Source organism: Prunus avium, chromosome 1, assembly GCF_965620075.1.
Source record: "Prunus avium chromosome 1, drPruAviu1.hap1.1, whole genome shotgun sequence".
In the NCBI taxonomy this organism is placed as follows: Eukaryota; Viridiplantae; Streptophyta; class Magnoliopsida; order Rosales; family Rosaceae; genus Prunus; species Prunus avium.
The window spans coordinates 51,358,826-51,376,842 of NC_142284.1; the positions used below are offsets into that span (position 1 = coordinate 51,358,826).

The 18,017-nt window shown below is 37.0% G+C and overlaps 3 protein-coding genes across 5 annotated transcripts; 2 read left to right on the forward strand and 1 right to left on the reverse strand.

The window, feature by feature from the left end:
- The first annotated feature begins 1,246 nt into the window (after positions 1-1,246).
- On the forward strand, positions 1,247-5,369 carry LOC110761244 (transcription factor, putative (Protein of unknown function, DUF547)). Its single transcript, XM_021963678.2, has 12 exons — positions 1,247-1,800; positions 1,945-2,018; positions 2,552-2,653; positions 2,751-2,867; positions 3,033-3,288; positions 3,398-3,555; positions 3,644-3,990; positions 4,090-4,189; positions 4,278-4,337; positions 4,481-4,564; positions 4,708-4,824; positions 4,937-5,369. The coding sequence occupies exons 2-12, from the start codon at positions 1,959-1,961 to the stop codon at positions 5,234-5,236; spliced, it is 1,701 nt and encodes a 566-aa protein (XP_021819370.1). The 5' UTR covers positions 1,247-1,800; positions 1,945-1,958; the 3' UTR covers positions 5,237-5,369.
- A 4,604-nt stretch (positions 5,370-9,973) lies between these two features.
- On the reverse strand, positions 9,974-17,725 carry LOC110761254 (peptidase uncH-like). 3 transcript variants are annotated; one of them, XR_015832812.1, is made up of 20 exons: positions 17,352-17,721; positions 17,047-17,252; positions 16,793-16,897; positions 16,633-16,704; positions 16,378-16,525; positions 16,196-16,278; positions 15,760-15,815; positions 15,469-15,605; positions 15,275-15,365; positions 15,110-15,175; positions 14,759-14,981; positions 14,299-14,400; positions 14,025-14,110; positions 13,823-13,945; positions 13,435-13,504; positions 13,269-13,360; positions 12,990-13,094; positions 12,781-12,910; positions 11,191-11,281; positions 9,974-11,030 (listed from the first exon to the last, which is right to left on the reverse strand). XR_015832812.1 is itself a non-coding variant. In XM_088246681.1 (19 exons), exons 1-18 carry the CDS (start codon positions 17,534-17,536, stop codon positions 12,797-12,799), a joined length of 2,064 nt encoding a protein of 687 aa, XP_088102807.1. In that variant the 5' UTR covers positions 17,537-17,721; the 3' UTR covers positions 9,974-11,281; positions 12,781-12,796. The 3 variants fall into 3 exon arrangements, 2 of the variants coding, with proteins under 2 accessions (XP_088102807.1, XP_088102808.1); XM_088246681.1 differs by having other exon boundaries at positions 9,974-11,281; XM_088246682.1 differs by lacking the exons at positions 9,974-11,030; positions 11,191-11,281; positions 12,781-12,910 and having other exon boundaries at positions 13,036-13,174; positions 17,352-17,725.
- On the forward strand, positions 10,233-11,568 carry LOC110761255 (uncharacterized). Its single transcript, XM_021963692.2, has one exon. It carries the CDS (start codon positions 10,233-10,235, stop codon positions 11,277-11,279), a length of 1,047 nt encoding a protein of 348 aa, XP_021819384.1. The 3' UTR covers positions 11,280-11,568.
- Positions 17,726-18,017: the final 292 nt, after the last annotated feature.

Genomic DNA, 18,017 nt, shown 5'->3' on the forward strand with positions numbered 1-18,017 from the left:
TCTTTCTTGTAGTTTAGACTATTGCTTGTAGTCGCCGACTTTTTCCACCTACGTACATTTTCTGGAAAGACTGTTTCCAACTTCCTCAGGAAATCCAGAAGAAAAGAAAAAGACTCAATTACCAATGTTTTGCACACAAAAGGAAAAATAATTTGCACACGAAAGGTAGCCGATCCCACTTATTCTGAGTTGTTTCACTTTTACTGGTCCACCTACTCCTACACCAAAATGACGAAACTACACTCATACTAAATGGTGGCCCATTTCACAATAATTAGCCGTTAATCTAATCTCATAATTAAGTGAAGCATTAAAATAGGTCTCGTCATCAGTCACCACCACCCCATGTTTTGCTTGCTTGGGATCAGTCTCACGTGGCTGTGGTGCTGTGTCCATATCTTCTGGTTTTTCTTTTGCTCATTTTAAGTGTTGGACCATTTCTTTGGATTTCTTTTTTCTTTTTATAATTCACCATCTGTTGGGATTTATTTATTTATTTTAATTAAGAAACGTTTAGAAGAGGGAGAGGGTACCTTACGGATTTAATTATTTTATGTTTACAGAATGTGTCATTTTGCTTGCACTAACATATTTTTCCACCCCATCAACATCATGACAGCTTCCTTTCAGCACACCCCTTCCAATATTCCATGTGTGTATGATCATCTCCTATATCACAATCCAAACCATTATTATTATATTATATTACTAAAACTTTTTAAATATTTTTATTTATTTAATATATACTCATAGATAATTAAGAAGATTAATGTGGATTTGACCCCATCCCTTCATCTTTTATTTGTAAATGGTAACGAGAAGAACAAGTATGAATGAAATCTTGAATGGTTCAATGCAAGCAATCCAGGAGGAGTGTAGTGTTCATATTTGATTTGTTTTTCATAATCAATTGAAAACCCATTTTAGCTAGTTGGCAAACATGTGATTTGGGCAGCTTTTGCCTTCAAATAAACACCCCCACAGCCCTTATTTAATGCATACACCTCATATACTTGTCACTTGAATTTTAGAACCAAGAAATAAATCCCATATCTTTTTTCAGTCAACTTCATCACCTCCTTGTTAATATGAAGAACATAAATAAATACAAACCTTTTATTTTAATATTTTGGTAACACAATTTATGTCTCCCATTTAATTTTGATACTCATGGCATCATTCAGGGGCATTTTTGGAAATACCCAAAAAAAACTGAAAAATAAAAGAAAGAGAGGAAAACAGGGGAAAGGGGAAAGAAGAAGATGTAAAAGCAGCAGAGTCGGTGCTACGTTGCAGGAGCTTAAAAGAGAAAGGTGCACGTTGGTTCATGATGACGCAAACAAGTGAGCACCATAGTATTAGTGCGTGTGCTGTGCTTTGCTTGTAGCTCTGTACGGCTCCACATTGCCTTGCCCTTTAATCTTTATGCACATCCAAACCCAATTCACCTTTCACTAAAGCCTCTCTCTCTCTCTCTCTCTCTCTCTCTCTCTCTCTCTCTCTCTGAGTCTTGTGATGAAGCTATTATAAATCAAGCGGTGTGGAAGATAGAGATTAGACAAACAGGAAATGACCCAGTTTGTGTTTTAGTACTGTACATTTGTAGGTGGACTTGCTTTTCATTCAGTTTTGCATATTCGAAAGCATCCCAGCTCAAAGTCCCGAGCTTTTGTTACATTGGTTTGGTTCGTTTTGCATTTGGCTTCACCATGAACGTGGAAGGCAGGGATTGGACTGTTTGGTGCCATTGAAGTTTGTCTTGGGTTTGTTGAAAGGAATGAACTTTTTTTCTGTAAAAGGGTCTGAATCTCAACTCTATTTATAGCAATTCAACGTAGTGTCTTAATTGAATTTGCCCACTTCAAAGTCTGTTTCTTTCATGAATTTAATGAAGTTCTTGGATTTGGTAACATTGGTTTGATCACAAAATCACAACTTTTGCAGATATTAAAAGAAGAATGAATACCAGGGTGAAGACAAGGCTGCAGTCTATGAAGCCTCCTCTGAAGAATGAAAAAGTAATCTTACTTTGAACTCTGAGCCAAGCTAAGCTATGTGCTTTGGACATTTTTTTAATCATAGTTTTCGAAAAACGGTTTTCACTGTGGGAGGAGCCTATCCCATATTGCCATGGAGCGCATAATTATTTCCATTTGAGCTAAGCTTTAACCGTTTTCACCACAAAATATGGCTTCAAATTCGATGAGGAGGCTCCCAAAATTCTTAAATTGCTGGCATCTTTGGATAGATTTCCGAGATGGGGTCTTCCATTTCAATCTGAGTAATTGTTTATCTTCATTCTTTTTCTCAATTTTGGTCATTGGCTTGACTCTGACCATCCCCTGTTTCACAAAATTTTCTCAGGAAGGTAAATTGTTTTCTTGCCCAATTCTTCATTGTCCCTACAGGAGACATTAAAGTTTGCTTCTTTGTTTCATTTTCATTATGGGTTATAAATTTCTCTGATTTCCCACTAGTTCTTCTCTTCTCTTATCTTATCTTCCCAGTAGACTATTTTCTTGTGGGAGCTAATTGTTGTATATATTTAAAGGAGAAGGTAAAAATGCAAGGGAGTAAGCTAAGGGATACCGCAAAAACAATCACCAATGGACGAGCTTCAAGCAGAGAGAGAAAATTGGCTTTACAACAAGACGTATGTTTGAATTTTTATTTTTATTTTTTAAGTTTTGTGATTTCATATCCTTTCTATCTTCTATTGATTATTGAGTATAACTTTCTAATTTTCTTAGGTTGATAAGCTGAAGAAGAAGCTTAGACATGAAGAGAATGTACACAGAGCTTTGCAGAGGGCATTTACTAGACCCTTGGGAGCTCTACCTCGTCTACCTCCTTATCTGCCTCCTTATGTTAGTAATTCACTATAATTTTTCATATAATATATAAATTCATGGAAACTATGAATTTACGTCAATGCTCTTGAAAATCGCAGTTTAAGAAAGTAACTTGAACTAATGAAGTTAGAGGAGTTGAAGGTAATCTCAATTTTTCATTGACACTTTGAAACTCTGTAGACATTGGAGCTTCTAGCCGAAGTGGCTGTTCTGGAAGAGGAGGTGGTTCGGCTAGAAGAACAGCTAGTGCATTTTAGGAAGGATTTGTATCAGGAAGCTGTCAACATATCAACCTCCAAGAGGAAAATGGAAACCTCAGCTGATTTGTGTGATTCATACCCCATAAAGAATCCCAAACAGGAGCAACCCAAATCTCAAGCTCAAAGAGCAAACAATTCTACCAATGCCACTGAGAAGCATTGGCCATCCCCTTCTGGTAAGCTATAGGTTCAACCTAATTAGCTGTAAAATCCCTTGTCCATTTCTAGTGTTAGAAAATTCGGAGCAGGCCATGAAATTCTTAATGTTCTTTGTTGCAATTTCAGATGAAAAGCAGGGTAAAGAGAACCAATCTTCTAACAATTCTACGAAGAAGAAGAACGAGAAATCTTTGATCCATAAAGCTCAGGTTAGGACTCCAGTGAAGAGACCTCCAATTGATCACAAAACAGCAGAAAAGCGTTCAGATCCTCAGAAACTACAGGTACATACTAAAATTACCACATTTTCATCAAGTTACTCAAACTCATTTCAGTGCCATTAACTTGGTTTCTTTTGTGTCTTATGTTCAGTTAGAATATAGAGTCATGGACCAAGAAAGTGCACAAGTACCGGACAAAGAGATGTCAGGAGATGAAAGTCCCAACAAAATTTCTGAAAACATTCTGAAGTGCTTGTCAAGCATTCTTATGAGAATGAGTTCAGCAAAGAACTGGGGCACTGCCGAAAGGTTACCTTCCTTCTCAACATTAGCAGCTCAAGAAAATAATGAACCAAAAGAGTCTTGGGATCCTTATGCTATTTGTTCCGAATTTGGACGAAGAGATATCGGTCCATATAAGCAATTACATGCAATTGAAGCTGAAACTATTAATCCAAACCGAACAGCAAATGCTTTGTTCCTACTCCGAAGATTGAAGTAAGTTTTCTGTTCTGAATGTTAGGTTGGTTTTCCACCTTTTGTATGATATGATGATAATTCTAAGAGTTAAAGTCATTTCATTGGCTGAATTCTCAGGCTATTGCTCCGAAAACTTGCGTCTGTAAATTTACAACGTCTCAGTCATCAGGAGAAGCTTGCATTCTGGATCAATATCTACAATTCCTGCATGATGAATGTATGAAATAGTTTATGTTCTATGTACATTCAAATATTTGCCTTTGTTAAAAAATTATTTCATCTGCTTCTCTTCTACAATCCTGCAGGCATTCCTAGAGCACGGAATACCTGAGAGTCCTGAGATAATTGTTGCACTCATGCAGAAGGTATGGAATATCCAAGATCCTAGAGCTCCTGTTTATAATTGCAAATACAATTTTTCACAAATTCCATTTATATGTATAAAGCAAGTGATTAAAAATACTTCTGCTGGTCAATAATTCATACTGTTGTATTTCTTCTTACTCAGGCAACAATAAATGTTGGAGGACACTTGTTAAATGCAATAACTATTGAACACTTTATCTTGAGACTGCCTTATCACTCAAAATATGTAAGTAGTGTTGACTTGTATACACAGAGATTTTTATTCTGGTTTTTTTCTTTTTTTTCTTTTCCTTTTTTTTAATGGGGGGAGTGGGGATGGGCAAGCATGAAAGGAGAGGATTTCTCATCAAAATTTTAACTCCTGACCAGACCTTATCCAAGGGTACAAAAAATGATGAGAAGACAGCAAGAAGCATTTTTGGATTGGAATTATCTGAACCTTTGGTCACATTTGCACTATCATGTGGAAGCTGGTCCTCCCCTGCTGTAAGTTTACACATGGAATAAATAAATAAAACTGCATTTGTACAAATTTCTTCACAGTTTCAAAGTTCCAAGAAACTGACATCAGTAATAAATGGTCTTCTGCCAAATGTAGGTGAGAGTGTATACTGCATCCCAAGTTGAGAATGAACTGGAAGTGGCAAAAAGAGAGTACTTACAAGCTGCGGTTGGAATTTCATCAACTAAATTTGCAATTCCAAAACTCTTGAACTGGTATCTGCCTGATTTTGCAAAGGATATAGAGTCACTGCTAGACTGGATCTGCCTTCAGCTACCAAGTGAACTGGGAAAAGAAGCAATTAAGCTGCTTGAAAGGGGGAAAAATGAGCCTCATTCACAGGTTGTTCAAATTATACCTTATGAGTTCAGTTTTAGGTACCTCCTGTCCACATGATCAAGTTTTTGCCCTCTCTGCAAAATATTGTTTTACATGATTGTAAGGGTGTTGGGGGTTGATTTTGTACATAGCTATAGACATATATCAAAATTACATGAATAATATCTGCTCTCTTGTAACTTGTAAGTAATCATGAGATCAATGCATCGGGTTTATATCAAAAGCACGGGCTATGATCGCAAGAGACTTGTAGCTTTAGTAGTCAAAAGTATTTACTTTTACTCTCGACGTCCTTTGTTTCCATGCTCGAGAATATTCATCAGAACCAAGTGGGGTAAGTGGTCCTTAACATTTGTCACTTTCACGGCATGGATCTATCAGCCACATCGAAGTAAAGAACAAACCCTGCTTTTCAAGGTCGAGGGGTCACTGCCAAAAGCATAAAAATGACAAGCCTGCAACTTTCCAAGCACTCATACAAAGTTAAACTATTTTCATCGGACCATAATTAAACAAGTTAATCATGTTTAAACAAGATTTTCTGTTGCTGTTAATTTAAAGGCTTGGAGATTATATGTTGTGTCTTCTCTGCTGGAAAGGACTTTAGTATTCCGACCAAAAAAAGAAAAAAAAAAGAAAAGGACTTTAGTATGGCACAAGTTTGTACGCCCGTGATAAATCTGGATCCACCTCTCACTGCCCAAAATAGTACGGGAGGTTCGTATCATACCAAAACCAATGGGTCCGCGTGGACTTTGAGGCCCAAACCCAATTAGTGGCTGTATCCTGTAGGGCCCCAATATCTTTTTGCAGATAAATTTGGTCGTCTTGTTAAACCTTGGACAATGTTATCTTCTAAGCTACTAGGTACTTTTGGGCCCTCCATTTTACTTGGCGGGAAAATTGCTCAAGCAATTTTGGCGGTAAAGGGTTTTTGGTTTTCTTATTTCCCCTTTTCACCTATCAACATTATATATCTTTGTTTACCTTTCCTATTGAAAGGGACAATAACATGCTAAACTCATACAAACTATACGGATGTTAAAACTTGGGCTCAAGATTTTTCCTTAGGAGAGCATTTGCTTCAAACCATTACACTAATGGGTCTTTTGCAATAATGCTCCAAACCACTATCAACATTAATCTTAACACGACACAATAAAAATGGCAATATAAATATTGGCTTAGTAAATACAGTCAAATTAATTATCAGCTATATGTCACGTGATGTTACTGTTACCACAATAATTTATTATGTTTAGGCACAAAAAGATAGCAGCAGCAGGCTAGCAAATAGCATGGCCCCAATCAAGAGTTAGAGCCCGACCCAATGGGATTGGTGAAGAATTTGTAGAATATGGATTGGCTGATGCTTAGGATTATACCCAAACCCAATCGTTTTTTCGGGATTGACATTTTCATGATCAAAGTTTATGATAAAATAATCCAAACCGTTGAAAACGAGGTAAAGAAGAAAGAAGAAAAGGGAAACGAATCCAACGAGATTCAGCACGTAAGGAGTTGAGAGATGTGTCGTAGTATAAGGCTGTTGTCTAATATGGGAGTACAGATTAGAAGATGCCAAATGGTTGTTGCATCATTTGAAAAGGCAATTTGATTTGATTTTATTTATGAATGAATGACATAATCCAACCAATTTAATCATCTGTATTATTTTATTTCCACATTCGAAAATTGAAAAACCCTCCCTCCACAAGAAGCCAAGCTGATCATGTTTCAAAGTCGTTATTAGATGTGTCTAGACAAAAGAACTGGTGAAACCTCACCATCTTCCATGTTTAATTAGCTTTGCTCAAACCAAAACCAGCACTCGTTGATTTGAAATCTGGGAGGCTTACAAACACACGGGTTCTACTTGTACTTCTTTTTTCTTTTCTTTTTTTCGATCGAAGTTAGTTGTTTGTCATGAGAGAAACTTCCTTGTCACGAAAGAAACATTCTTTTCATACTATATTCATATTTCTATATCTTTATTTATGCATGATTAATATGAGATGAAACGATAGACAAACACAATAGTGCATCACGCGCAGCGAAGTTATTTCCATATGCTTGGACATGAAACTTGAAAGGGGCATGTTTATTTTATGTGTTGTGTCTACTGTCAATGAGTCGAGCATTTTTTTGTTTTAATTTGCAGACACACGTACGAATACGGCTTGTTTTGAATTAAGTATGTTATTATATATATAGATTTGCACTCATGTGTGTATCAACCACATTTTGTTATTACTTTGATCAGCCAAGAAATTCAACTCCATGAGCTGTCTTCACTTCTAGATGGTCTTTTTTCTCAACTCTCATTTGTTTTATGAATAGATTTTTCAAATTACCCATATTTATTATTAGTGTATATATATATATATATATATATATATATATATATTGTTAATCCTTCGTCAAACTATATTGTAAATTCAACTGGAGATCTTATTCCTTTTCCAAATATATCTACTTAATTTAGATTAAACAAAAAGAAGGAGGCAGCTAACTTTTCTCATTCATAAAAGACAATATAAGAGCTCCCACTGGGTTTTCATTTTACGTGGTTGTTCACTTGTGGCCTGCATATCAACCACGTATGTATAGGAATTTAGAAAGGGAATAAAAGACAATGCAAGAGCTCCCATTTATTTTCATTTTACAGCAGGTTTGTAGTTCAATTGATTAAGATTATTTATTTATGTATCGAAAATTATAAGTTTGAGAGTCCCCAATCTCCTATCACCTGTATATTTAAAAAAAATAGGAATTGACAACATAAATATATATGTCTCACAATACAAATCTTTTGACAATAAAATATATACTGCCCTAGTAAACATTATTGTCTCTACTGGCGGACCCAAGAATTTTTCAGGTGAGGGGCAACATTTAAAAGGCTAAAAGTATGTAAGGGAAATTCAAGTGCAAGAAATCTATGAACCCATCTACATTAGTCGACAAGGAAGAGAGAAACTTTGAATAAATAAACGTGAAATTTGCATAAAACAAAATTAAATTATAAGTTGAAAAACTAAGAAATGACATATGCCAAACAAGAAAGATTAAAGCTCATGGATATTTATTAAATAGAGATACACCATTAAGGGAATTTTGGGAGAAAACAAGTTTATGTGAAGCAAAAATCAAATTGAATACATATTACAAAGTCTCTTTCAAACATTTAATTGTACGCATGATAAGCACTAGCAAAGGGGCAAATTCCAGCCACCTCAAAGAATTTTCCGACAATGGGAGGTGCAGCTGCACCTCCTTGCTCATGTGTAATTAGGTCCGCCAGTGATTGTCTCTACCATCCACAAATAGACACATCGATCCAACCAAAATAATTTTCAAAACTAAAAGAGGGAGTCTTGGACGGCAAATACTTGTCCCTCTCAAAATATATTATATGTGATGAGCTCAAAACGTGCACCTACAAATTAATATGGCATTATTCTTGCAGCCTTAAGTTAAGACTAAATAGGTCGTCTGCATTGTCCAACCCCATGTGGTGTGTTGCATCTCTCCAAGCCTCCTATATATATTGCCACCGTAAAAAATGTGAATTTCATGGATAATGCGACATTAAAAGCAACAAGAAAATAATAATAAAAATTAATTAATTTCTGTATAAAGCTTGGTGAAATTATGGGCAGGGACAAAAATTGTGTGAGGAGGATTTATTGTGGACAGGTGTAAAAGGTGATAAGATTGTTCCCTACCAACTCTGTTTTTTGGCATCAAAAAATCAGAAAAAGGGGCTCTGGTTTGTGTCACAGCTTGAGATTGTTCGGTTAAATTTGTCAGCATTTAGATATTTTTGGGACCCAAAAAAGACAGATGTAGGTGCACCCAACAACATCAGTCTTAGACTCTTCCATGTTCCATTTATAAGATTTTCCCCTTAAATCTCATATTTTTCAAGAATTAAAAGCTTCAAATTCTAGAAGTCATTTGATTTTAGGCACGTTTATCAGCCATTAAACAAATCTTGAATTAATTCAACTTGGACAGATCTTCAGGTAGATGGGTATTTTTTTTAAATGGAACAATTGATTAGGCGAGATTAGCTCCTCAATATCGGCCATTAGTAAATGAGTATTAAAATGAAACAAAATATAATTAAATGGATGGATTAATTTACAATACATCAACAATATATTGTATTCTAACTAACGGGTAACCATCATCAGGCAAATTGATTTACATAATTAAATTTATTTTCCCTTAAATTTTACTTCTTCATCATCTCCAAGGGCAACCCAACTGGTATTTTGTAAATAAATAAATAAAAGACTCCAATTGAACTTACATGTTTTACCATATATCTGAAGCAATCCAAGTCATGTTCCCTATGTCAAGACATTTTTTATATATTTGCATCATTTAATCTCATGGTTTTGGTTGGGCTTTACAAGCACATACCAAACTTATAGCTATAATTAATCCCACATTTCAGGTGAGGCAATCGACTACGTTGACTGCATGCTTTGTGGTCAAACCAATTAAGCTTGGAGGAAAAGGCTCACAGGTGAATCAGTGATGCCATCCATTGCGCCATGATTATTCTTCTACTTTTCTATATTTATTTGTTTTATCCCACCATCATAGACACTAATTTATGTGAGAGTTATTTATTTTCCATAGATAAATGAGCTCAGAAGTGTGTCCAGAACGAAAAGAAATGAGATCATCCTAAATTAGTTCGCGTCTAGAAATTGATATAATAAATTAAAAGGGTCCACTTCAAGGAAAATTCGTACCATAAAAACACAAAAAACAAAGGAATGATGAAGGCTTTGGCATGTGAGGTTTTATTAGTGTTTTGTAGCTCAAGTAATAATAGAAAAACAACCATGGTTAGCTAAAGTATTAAAAGGCGGCTCCTAATCTATACCTTGGATGGTCATTGGTCAACAATCTCTACCTTTCTCATTTCTAAGTTCCTTCCTCTACTTGCCCTCTATATATATATTATTGTTCACCTTTGTCATTGTCTTTGTCCCTCTCAAAAACCAAACTCTCTCAACACAAGAAGCAAGCAATCATGGAGGTGGTGATACCAACCAGAACAGCCATGGATTTCGACTTCAATAGCGCCCGATCTTCGCCATGTGTGACGGCCCCTTCGACGCCAAGGCGGTTCGGGGAGTTCTACATGAGTGCACCAACAAGCCCAACTAGGATGTCTGACTTTTACAGGGAGTTTGAAGAGTTCTCCAACAGCAATTGGGAAGATGGTGAGCCGCCAACTCATGAAGGAGCCACACCAAAATCTACCAAATCGCCTAAGGATGAGTTTGGCTTTGAGGACTTCGCATTTGATGTTAGTGAGGAGGTGGAAAGAACTTCTCTCTCAGCTGAAGAGCTTTTCGATGGCGGCGTTATCCGACCCTTTAAGCCTCCTCCTGCAACTAACACCCCCAGAACTCCGTCCTTTTTCCGTCAAGTTCTTTCGCCTAGATGGAAAAAGGGTAAAGACCATCCACTTGGGTCGTCGTCCACGACCCAAATGGACAACACCACAAAGAGAAGTGATCAGCACCAAAGAGGAAGAGACAGAACTCCTGCAGCCTTGTCATCCTCTGTTTCGGGCCATCGAGCAACAAGGTCCCTATCTCCTTTGAGGGTTTCGGAGTATCAATGGGAAGAAGAAGAAAAACAACAGCAACAGCAGCAACAACAAAACAACAGACAGTTAGCTCCGAAAGCCATGTTTTCTCCCTCTGCTGCTGCTTCAGCTTCAAAGGCTTCAAAGAAATGGAAACTGAAAGACTTTCTGCTGTTTCGAAGCGCATCAGAAGGAAGAGCAACAGATAAAGATCCATTCCGAAAGTACTCAAATCTGTTCAAGAAAAACGAAGATGTCAAGAACTCCAGCTTCAGGTCCATAGACAGCCCGGCGGCCACGAGCACAAGAAGAAGAGGGCCAGTTTCAGCTCATGAGTTGCATTACACTATGAACAAAGCAGTGTCTAATGATATGAAGAAGAAGACCTTCTTGCCTTACAAGCAGGGCATTTTGGGTCGATTGGCCTTCAATCCTGCTGTCAGTGCACTTGCCAATGGCTTTGGGTCTCTTTCACGGTCCTGAATCTGCCATAGAATTTGATTAATTTTTGAGAAAATCTGCTGTTTTTCATCAAATTTTTTCTGCTGTAAAGTTGCCTATTTATTTGTTTTTAGCAGTGTAGAATACATACGTAAGAGGATTGTGGTTGATGGTTTGCAGTTAAAAACACAAAAATCAGGCATGATTATTGCCCCCATTACTGCATACACATTCTTTCTTTCTTTCTTTGTTTTATATCAAAGTTTGTAATTGGAGGAATATATAAATATACATACTGGAAGAAAGAAGCACATATTTATCAAATCTTATATATGCAATTTTCTCTATGTTATCTGTCTCCTGCACCATCAATTTTGTTAGCGATCTCAAATCAAGCACTTTTTTTGGTTGGCTATAGAACCCTTAATCACAACCACATAATTTAATACCCTATAGTCAATGATTTACTCAGAAGATGAACTCAAAAGACCTCCACCTCAGGGCAGGATGAGCTATGTCACCAAGGTAATTGGCAAGAAAATCAAATATAATTAAAAATAAAAAAAATTGACTTCTAGCACAATCAATCCATTAGGCAAAAGACTGAGAACACCTGAATGACTCTGGACCGTTGGATAAAGTGGGTCTCACAGTATGAGACCAAGCATCAAGGGCTGACAATTTCCCATATGTGTGAACCAATACTGGCTAGCAAAGCTCTCTCACAGACATGCACGTATTTGGTGACACCAGATAAGAAAAAAAAAGGTATGAAACAAAGAACACGAAATTCAATTTTTGTCAGATTGACTTGTTATTTGATTATCCTAATTCATCAATCTAGAAAGTCAATACGTCATGATAGGACAACTGTCTTCTTTTTTCCTTTTTTTTTTCCGGAGAATGGAAAAATAAAAGTTCTATAAAACATGGGCGGAACTACTAGATTGATTATAGATAGAGATGAACCACTAGACTCATTTTTTATTGCAGCTAGAATGGAACGAAACACTAGACTCGTTTATTCTTCTACAATTTTTAATGTTTTTCCTATGGGGTGTGCTAAACAGAATATAACGGGCGGTGAGCAAAACATATTGTCAACTTCTAGAGGGGAGAAAGGAGCATTGCAATTTGCAATACCAAAGTGGGATGTCAACGCAGTTTAGAAGTTAGCCTTAAGGTTCTGCAACCACATATACATATATAATTAAACTACAACTCATAATTTACCCTAATCCGAACCCGAAACCTTGAGATTAAATGTAACATAATAATTGAACAGAGAACATGTAAAGATCTCAAGTCATTTCCAGTTTGAAAAAAAAAAGATAGTAAATCATTTCAGTTTTCCAGAACAAGCTGTGAATCAGTTCATGCTCATTTCATTTTTGTCATCCATAATAGATCCACAAATTCCTTAAAACTAGCAAATTGTTCTCGGTCAGATTGAGCGGAAACCAAATAACAAGTCAAAACCTGCAAACGTATTGCCTCATACAAATTACAAAAGTACACACAGGAGAATTTCAGAATGCGGCACCTCTTTTAGTGAATGCTTAATCGAAGTTATCAATTTTGATTGGGGTAATGTCATCTGCAACCTTGAAGTGTCCAACTAACCGCGCAAAGAAAACCATTTGCTGCTCCAGCGTGAACTTAATGTTCTCAGCCTGTGTACAATACTATATCAGTTTGTTGTATCCAATCATTAAACTTTTGTGAGTACGTACTACGTAACATAGAAAATACCTTGCGGAAACCATGTTGTTCTCCTTCGTACTCCACAAGAGCAACAGGCAGACCCTTGTCCTTTAAAGCATGGTATATTGTACGAGCTTGTACTGGGGGTACAGACTACAAAACATAATGTACTTTCCAAACTCAGTCTTTGAGTTCATGAAACCACTAGATACCATAATTTTATCTCATCTCCTCTGTGCCGAAAGTATCATCCTTAGTTATCACACGGTGAAAGAGGAGGATTAAAAGAAGTATGACAAAGAAAAGAAAATGCTACAATTTTCTTACCTTGTCTTCCAATCCTTGAAATAAGATAATGGGGCAACAAAATCTATCAACAAAGTTGATTGGCGACCTTTCAAAGTAATCCTTTTCACTACCTGCAACCAATTATGTTTGCTTCAACTTCATGGCATCAATAAAGTAAAGCCTCAAATGTCATCTTCTGACTTACCAACAAGATTATCAATATAGTGAGACTCAAATTTTTGAGTTTCTGCCCTCAACATTGTCAAGTCAGCTATCTGTTCATGGACCAATATGACCCAAAAAAATTGTCACTTCTCTAGTTCATAGCGTATACTATGTTATGTAAAAGGATATCAGTTAATGATATAAAAGGGAAAAAAGAACGGAATTAGAGTATTAATGTGTCATCAAGCTTCAAGAAGCAAAGTTAGTATATAAAGGGAAGAGTACAGAACATTCACCGCAGCAGAGGCCTAGTCAGAAAGATTATTCTGTAACATAATTTTACATGATGCAATAATATAACCACTGGTTCCTTCTGATATCACTGTCCACAAATGAATAGTAAACTTAGTATAGAGTTAGACACTCACACCATACAAGGAAGCTCCTGCCTTAAAGGTGTCTCTAAAAGCAAGAGCAGCCAAGGTTGTATAACCACCTGCAGAGTCCCCAGTAATACACAGCCGTTTGCCATCTACCTTCCCAGAATCCACCTAGATAACAAAAATATATATTACCATGGCTTGATGGGTGCTCTACCAAATTCATCAACGTCTAGGATAAAATGAATACCAAATATCTAGCACAGCTGCAACAGTCATTTACATCCACAATCCCCCATTTCCTCAAGAGCCTTTCACGATATTCTCTGCCATAACCTTAAAACCCATTGTCTAAGATATGATGGAATATAATTTGAAAAGATCAAAAAAATTGAAATGTTGACAGTAATAAGAGGATTCATAAACTCAGGATCAAAAGACTCCTGAACAATCATTGTGCAATAAAGAGATCCCATGAAAACGAAATAACAAGCATAAACTACAATATAAGGTTAAAAGCAAACCACTGCTTCCACCATAGTTAACAGCAACAAATGCCCAACCCCGACTAGTCCAGTACTGAATACTCAGATTTAAGATTCCGCGTGATTCAAATGTGGGTCCTCCTGCAGTAAATCAAAGAAGAACACTGCTATAACAAATAAATTCACAAAAACAGCTAAACTATAGTACTATTCATTTGAGAGAACGGATAACTCCAACAAGGGCACGTAATGAAAAGGCATTGAATAAGCACGGTTAATGTAGATAATGTAGGTGGGAAATAGTCTCCTTCGCAATAAATTATCCTATCTTCCCTGAATGAAGTATCTTTTCATTGCAACAAGTAGATAATATTGTCCTCTAGCTCTGAAAGGCTCACCTGCATCATCCCAGGAATTGCAGAGCAACATTTGCAAACGAAATGCCCCAATATGGAAAACTTAGCTATTATAACTAGGAAACTTTTAAATCATAGCATACCATGGGCTTGCAATAACAGTGGAGGATTTTCTTCATGAGTGGCTTGGTAATCAGGATTTGATGGTGTGTAAAAGTATGCAAAGGCAGTTTGACCAGGAACTTCTGTTGGGAATCGAATAACTTTGGGTAAGCTGAAGTAGGACTTGTATTTTAAACAATCAGGTGAAGAAGACCAAATAATCTTGAATGCAACTGCTTTTGATTTATGGTCATCTAAAGTCACCTACGCCAAAAGAGAAAGGTTTAAAGATACGAAACAGAAGTGGCCTAATGCACAACAATAGCCTTCACCATTATATGCTGCATCAGAAAGAGGTATTGTAAAATGGGACATCGAAGATAGCAAAACACCTTCGCTACAGACAGTGGATGAACTTCTGATGCTCCCTCCACGTATAGGCAATTGATCCCTAAAGTCTGCATAGACAAATATGCAAGTTTTGAAATGTATAGGCCGGTCAAATACTTAACTGCTTTAGCACATAAACTTAATGAGCATAAGATTTTTGGAAGTACAATATTATCTATATCCGTGAAAGGAATATTAAGCACAGAGAATGAGCTCTGAACATCATCCAGAATTCCGAGATATGACCTTCCATTTTGCCTACATGTAAACATCCAAAACTCATTTCTTGACTAAAGCAGATAGACAATAATCATTTACAAGTACAAGATAAACACAATACAGCCAAACCTAACTTTCCTACCTATAGCTGCAAGCAATTAAGATATTTTGCTCATGGCTCTGAATAAGTTCATAAGAATTCATTCCAAAATTCCATAATGGTCTGGAGAACTCAGCATCCCAAGAATAAACAGATATCAACTCATTATTAGACTCAACCTGTTGTCAAAGAAAATCTGAATTAGGAAGACATAAAATGATGAATGCCAATTAACACCAAATAACTGTTGTTCAACTACACAAAATGTTTAAGTATCGTAAAATTTCAGTATATAGATCAAGGCAAACAGAAATGTTAAAGTAAGAAAATTACCCATTTATACAGATTCCAATACCCATTTTGTCTGTCAGTAATAAAAAATAGTTCCCCTGCACCACTCAAGCATAACCAATTAAAGCATAGCATGAATGAAACAAATGAAAGTTCAAAATTTTCTTGGATAGAGTAATAGCAAACAAAAGCAGATACCTTGAGGTATTCTATTTGAGCAGTAAAAGCCAAAATTAGTCAAGGAACTCTTATCTTGAAGCGATTGTATGAACAATAAGATTGTTGATCCCACCAGTACTTTCCAAACATGAAAGGAGTTCCCTTTTTCTTAAGAATGTATATTTATCCTCAACAGAGATGCAATGGATACTTGTACTCAATGAAGTTCAGTCAAGTATCTATCAAGTATGATATTTTAATAATGACACTTCAAGTTGAAATTTGCTCCTCAACCAAGTAAATAAATAAATAAAATCACCTTTAGATGACCACTTGGGTTCAGTTGGAGACTCTCTGATTGCAGGATCACAGCCAGCAACACAGATACGTTTGTAGACTTCTCTGTATGAAAGAACCAAGAAGATTAATTAACCCTGCTAGCAAAAGCACGTATCATCGCAGAAAGAAGCACTACGTCATCCCGAGAAGAAATTAGCTTACCCTATCTCAGATATGTAGCCAACCAAGAGTTGAGCTTTATCCCATGGCATGTTGGGATGAGACCACTCAATCCATGCCAATCGTTCACCTTTGCGGTCCAGACGAGGGAAGGCATAGAAGTCGCTTCCACCTACTAGTACTTCTGGTTCTGGATGCCACATGGTGCCACCCACATTACGCAATAAACATCAGTCCTCGGTACATCAATGTTATAGGGACATGGGTTTAGTTTTGACAAACTCTTAATAAATTTACCCCGAATATCCGTGCTGTCAAGCTCTACTGCTACGATTGTTGTGATGGGATCACCGGTGCTTTGACGAGCATCTACACACATTCAAAAGAGAGAGATTGGATTGACATTTGACACATACATAAATGCCTTTATAGTAGTAAAAATGGAGGGATGACATGCCTTCCCGCAGAGTTATATAACGATTTAAGCGGGCATCAAACATCCCATCAGCGTAACTCACAATTGGTCCACCATAATCCGGAGTGAGTGGTGTAGGAGAAGAATCTGGTAAAGACAGGCATTTCACAACAACAACAACAACAACAAAAACAAAATCAATTAAATATAGCAGCTTAATTTCAAATAAGCATTTCATGTATAATAATATATATATATATATATATATATATATATATATATATATTTGTACCAACCATCAATAGTGGAAGAAGTTAAGGACTGCTTGTAAAGGCGTTGGTCGCTGTAATTGGAGAAAACTAGGGTATCTGTATCCGCTGAAACTCTGAAGGCACCGCCACTTTCGGAGCCCTGAGCCACTGTGCGCACCGCATACTCCTTGGGGGTAATATCAACGGGTCCCTCCCCTGCCCTCTCCGGTTCTCTCACCACCACCATTCGTCTGTAAATAAATAAATAAATACCCTCATGACCGTGACCAATGACCGTGAGCATGAAAGACTCAAATTTCAATTAATGTAGAGATAGAAAACAGACGTACCCGGATTCATTGGGGCGAGACTCGAGGCAGATGAGGCGGCCGAGGGAATCGACGGCGGTGCCAGCGAGTAGCTTGGAGGCGGTGGAGACGACGTCGGTGGTGATGGGAGATTTCCAGGAGCCATAGGGAGCTGTGATTTGCTTAACTTTCAAAGGAGAAGTAGCCGTTGGCTTGAGGTCCTGCATTTTAGTTGGGAGGGAGACTCACTCTGGCTGCTGGCGATGATCAAATTCAATGGTTTACTAACTTACTGATATGTTGAAGTTGAGGAGGGCGTATGTGTATGTCTGTATGACGATGATGAGGAGGAGGACCGAGGAAGAAAGCCATTTGACTCATCATCTCCTCAGAAACACTCGCCACCTCACTCGATTCGACAGTCGCCACCTCATCTTTACTGCCACGTTGTTCCCTTTTCATATGTGTCCAAATGTCCACTCAAGCATACCTAAAATAAAAGAGAATCCAATCCATTTATTCATTACTTAATTATGAAATTACCGGTCAATAGGGTTTATCCCAGTGAAAAAAGGAATTTTTTTTTATCAATTGTGACACGAAAAGGAAATATAAAAAATAAAATAAGAGCCAACTGGAACTAACTCGATACAAAAGGGCTTTAACTTGACTTGTAGACTAGTAATTTCATATTTGAACCCCATTACA

Bases quoted from the DNA above. Each gene is read 5' to 3' on its own strand.
- LOC110761244 (XM_021963678.2), top strand. From the start codon at position 1,959: ATGAATACCAGGGTGAAGACAAGGCTGCAGTCTATGAAGCCTCCTCTG. The intron at 4,338-4,480 runs GTATGGAATATC...CTTCTTACTCAG, and splicing joins TTGTTGCACTCATGCAGAAG to GCAACAATAAATGTTGGAGG. The intron at 4,565-4,707 runs GTAAGTAGTGTT...ACTCCTGACCAG, and splicing joins TGCCTTATCACTCAAAATAT to ACCTTATCCAAGGGTACAAA.
- LOC110761255 (XM_021963692.2), top strand. From the start codon at position 10,233: ATGGAGGTGGTGATACCAACCAGAACAGCCATGGATTTCGACTTCAAT.
- LOC110761254 (XM_088246681.1), bottom strand. From the start codon at position 17,536: ATGCAGGACCTCAAGCCAACGGCTACTTCTCCTTTGAAAGTTAAGCAA. The intron at 16,526-16,632 runs GTAAATTTATTA...TGTGGCATCCAG, and splicing joins TGACAGCACGGATATTCGGG to AACCAGAAGTACTAGTAGGT. The intron at 14,982-15,109 runs GTGTTTTGCTAT...CTTTTGGCGTAG, and splicing joins ATCCACTGTCTGTAGCGAAG to GTGACTTTAGATGACCATAA.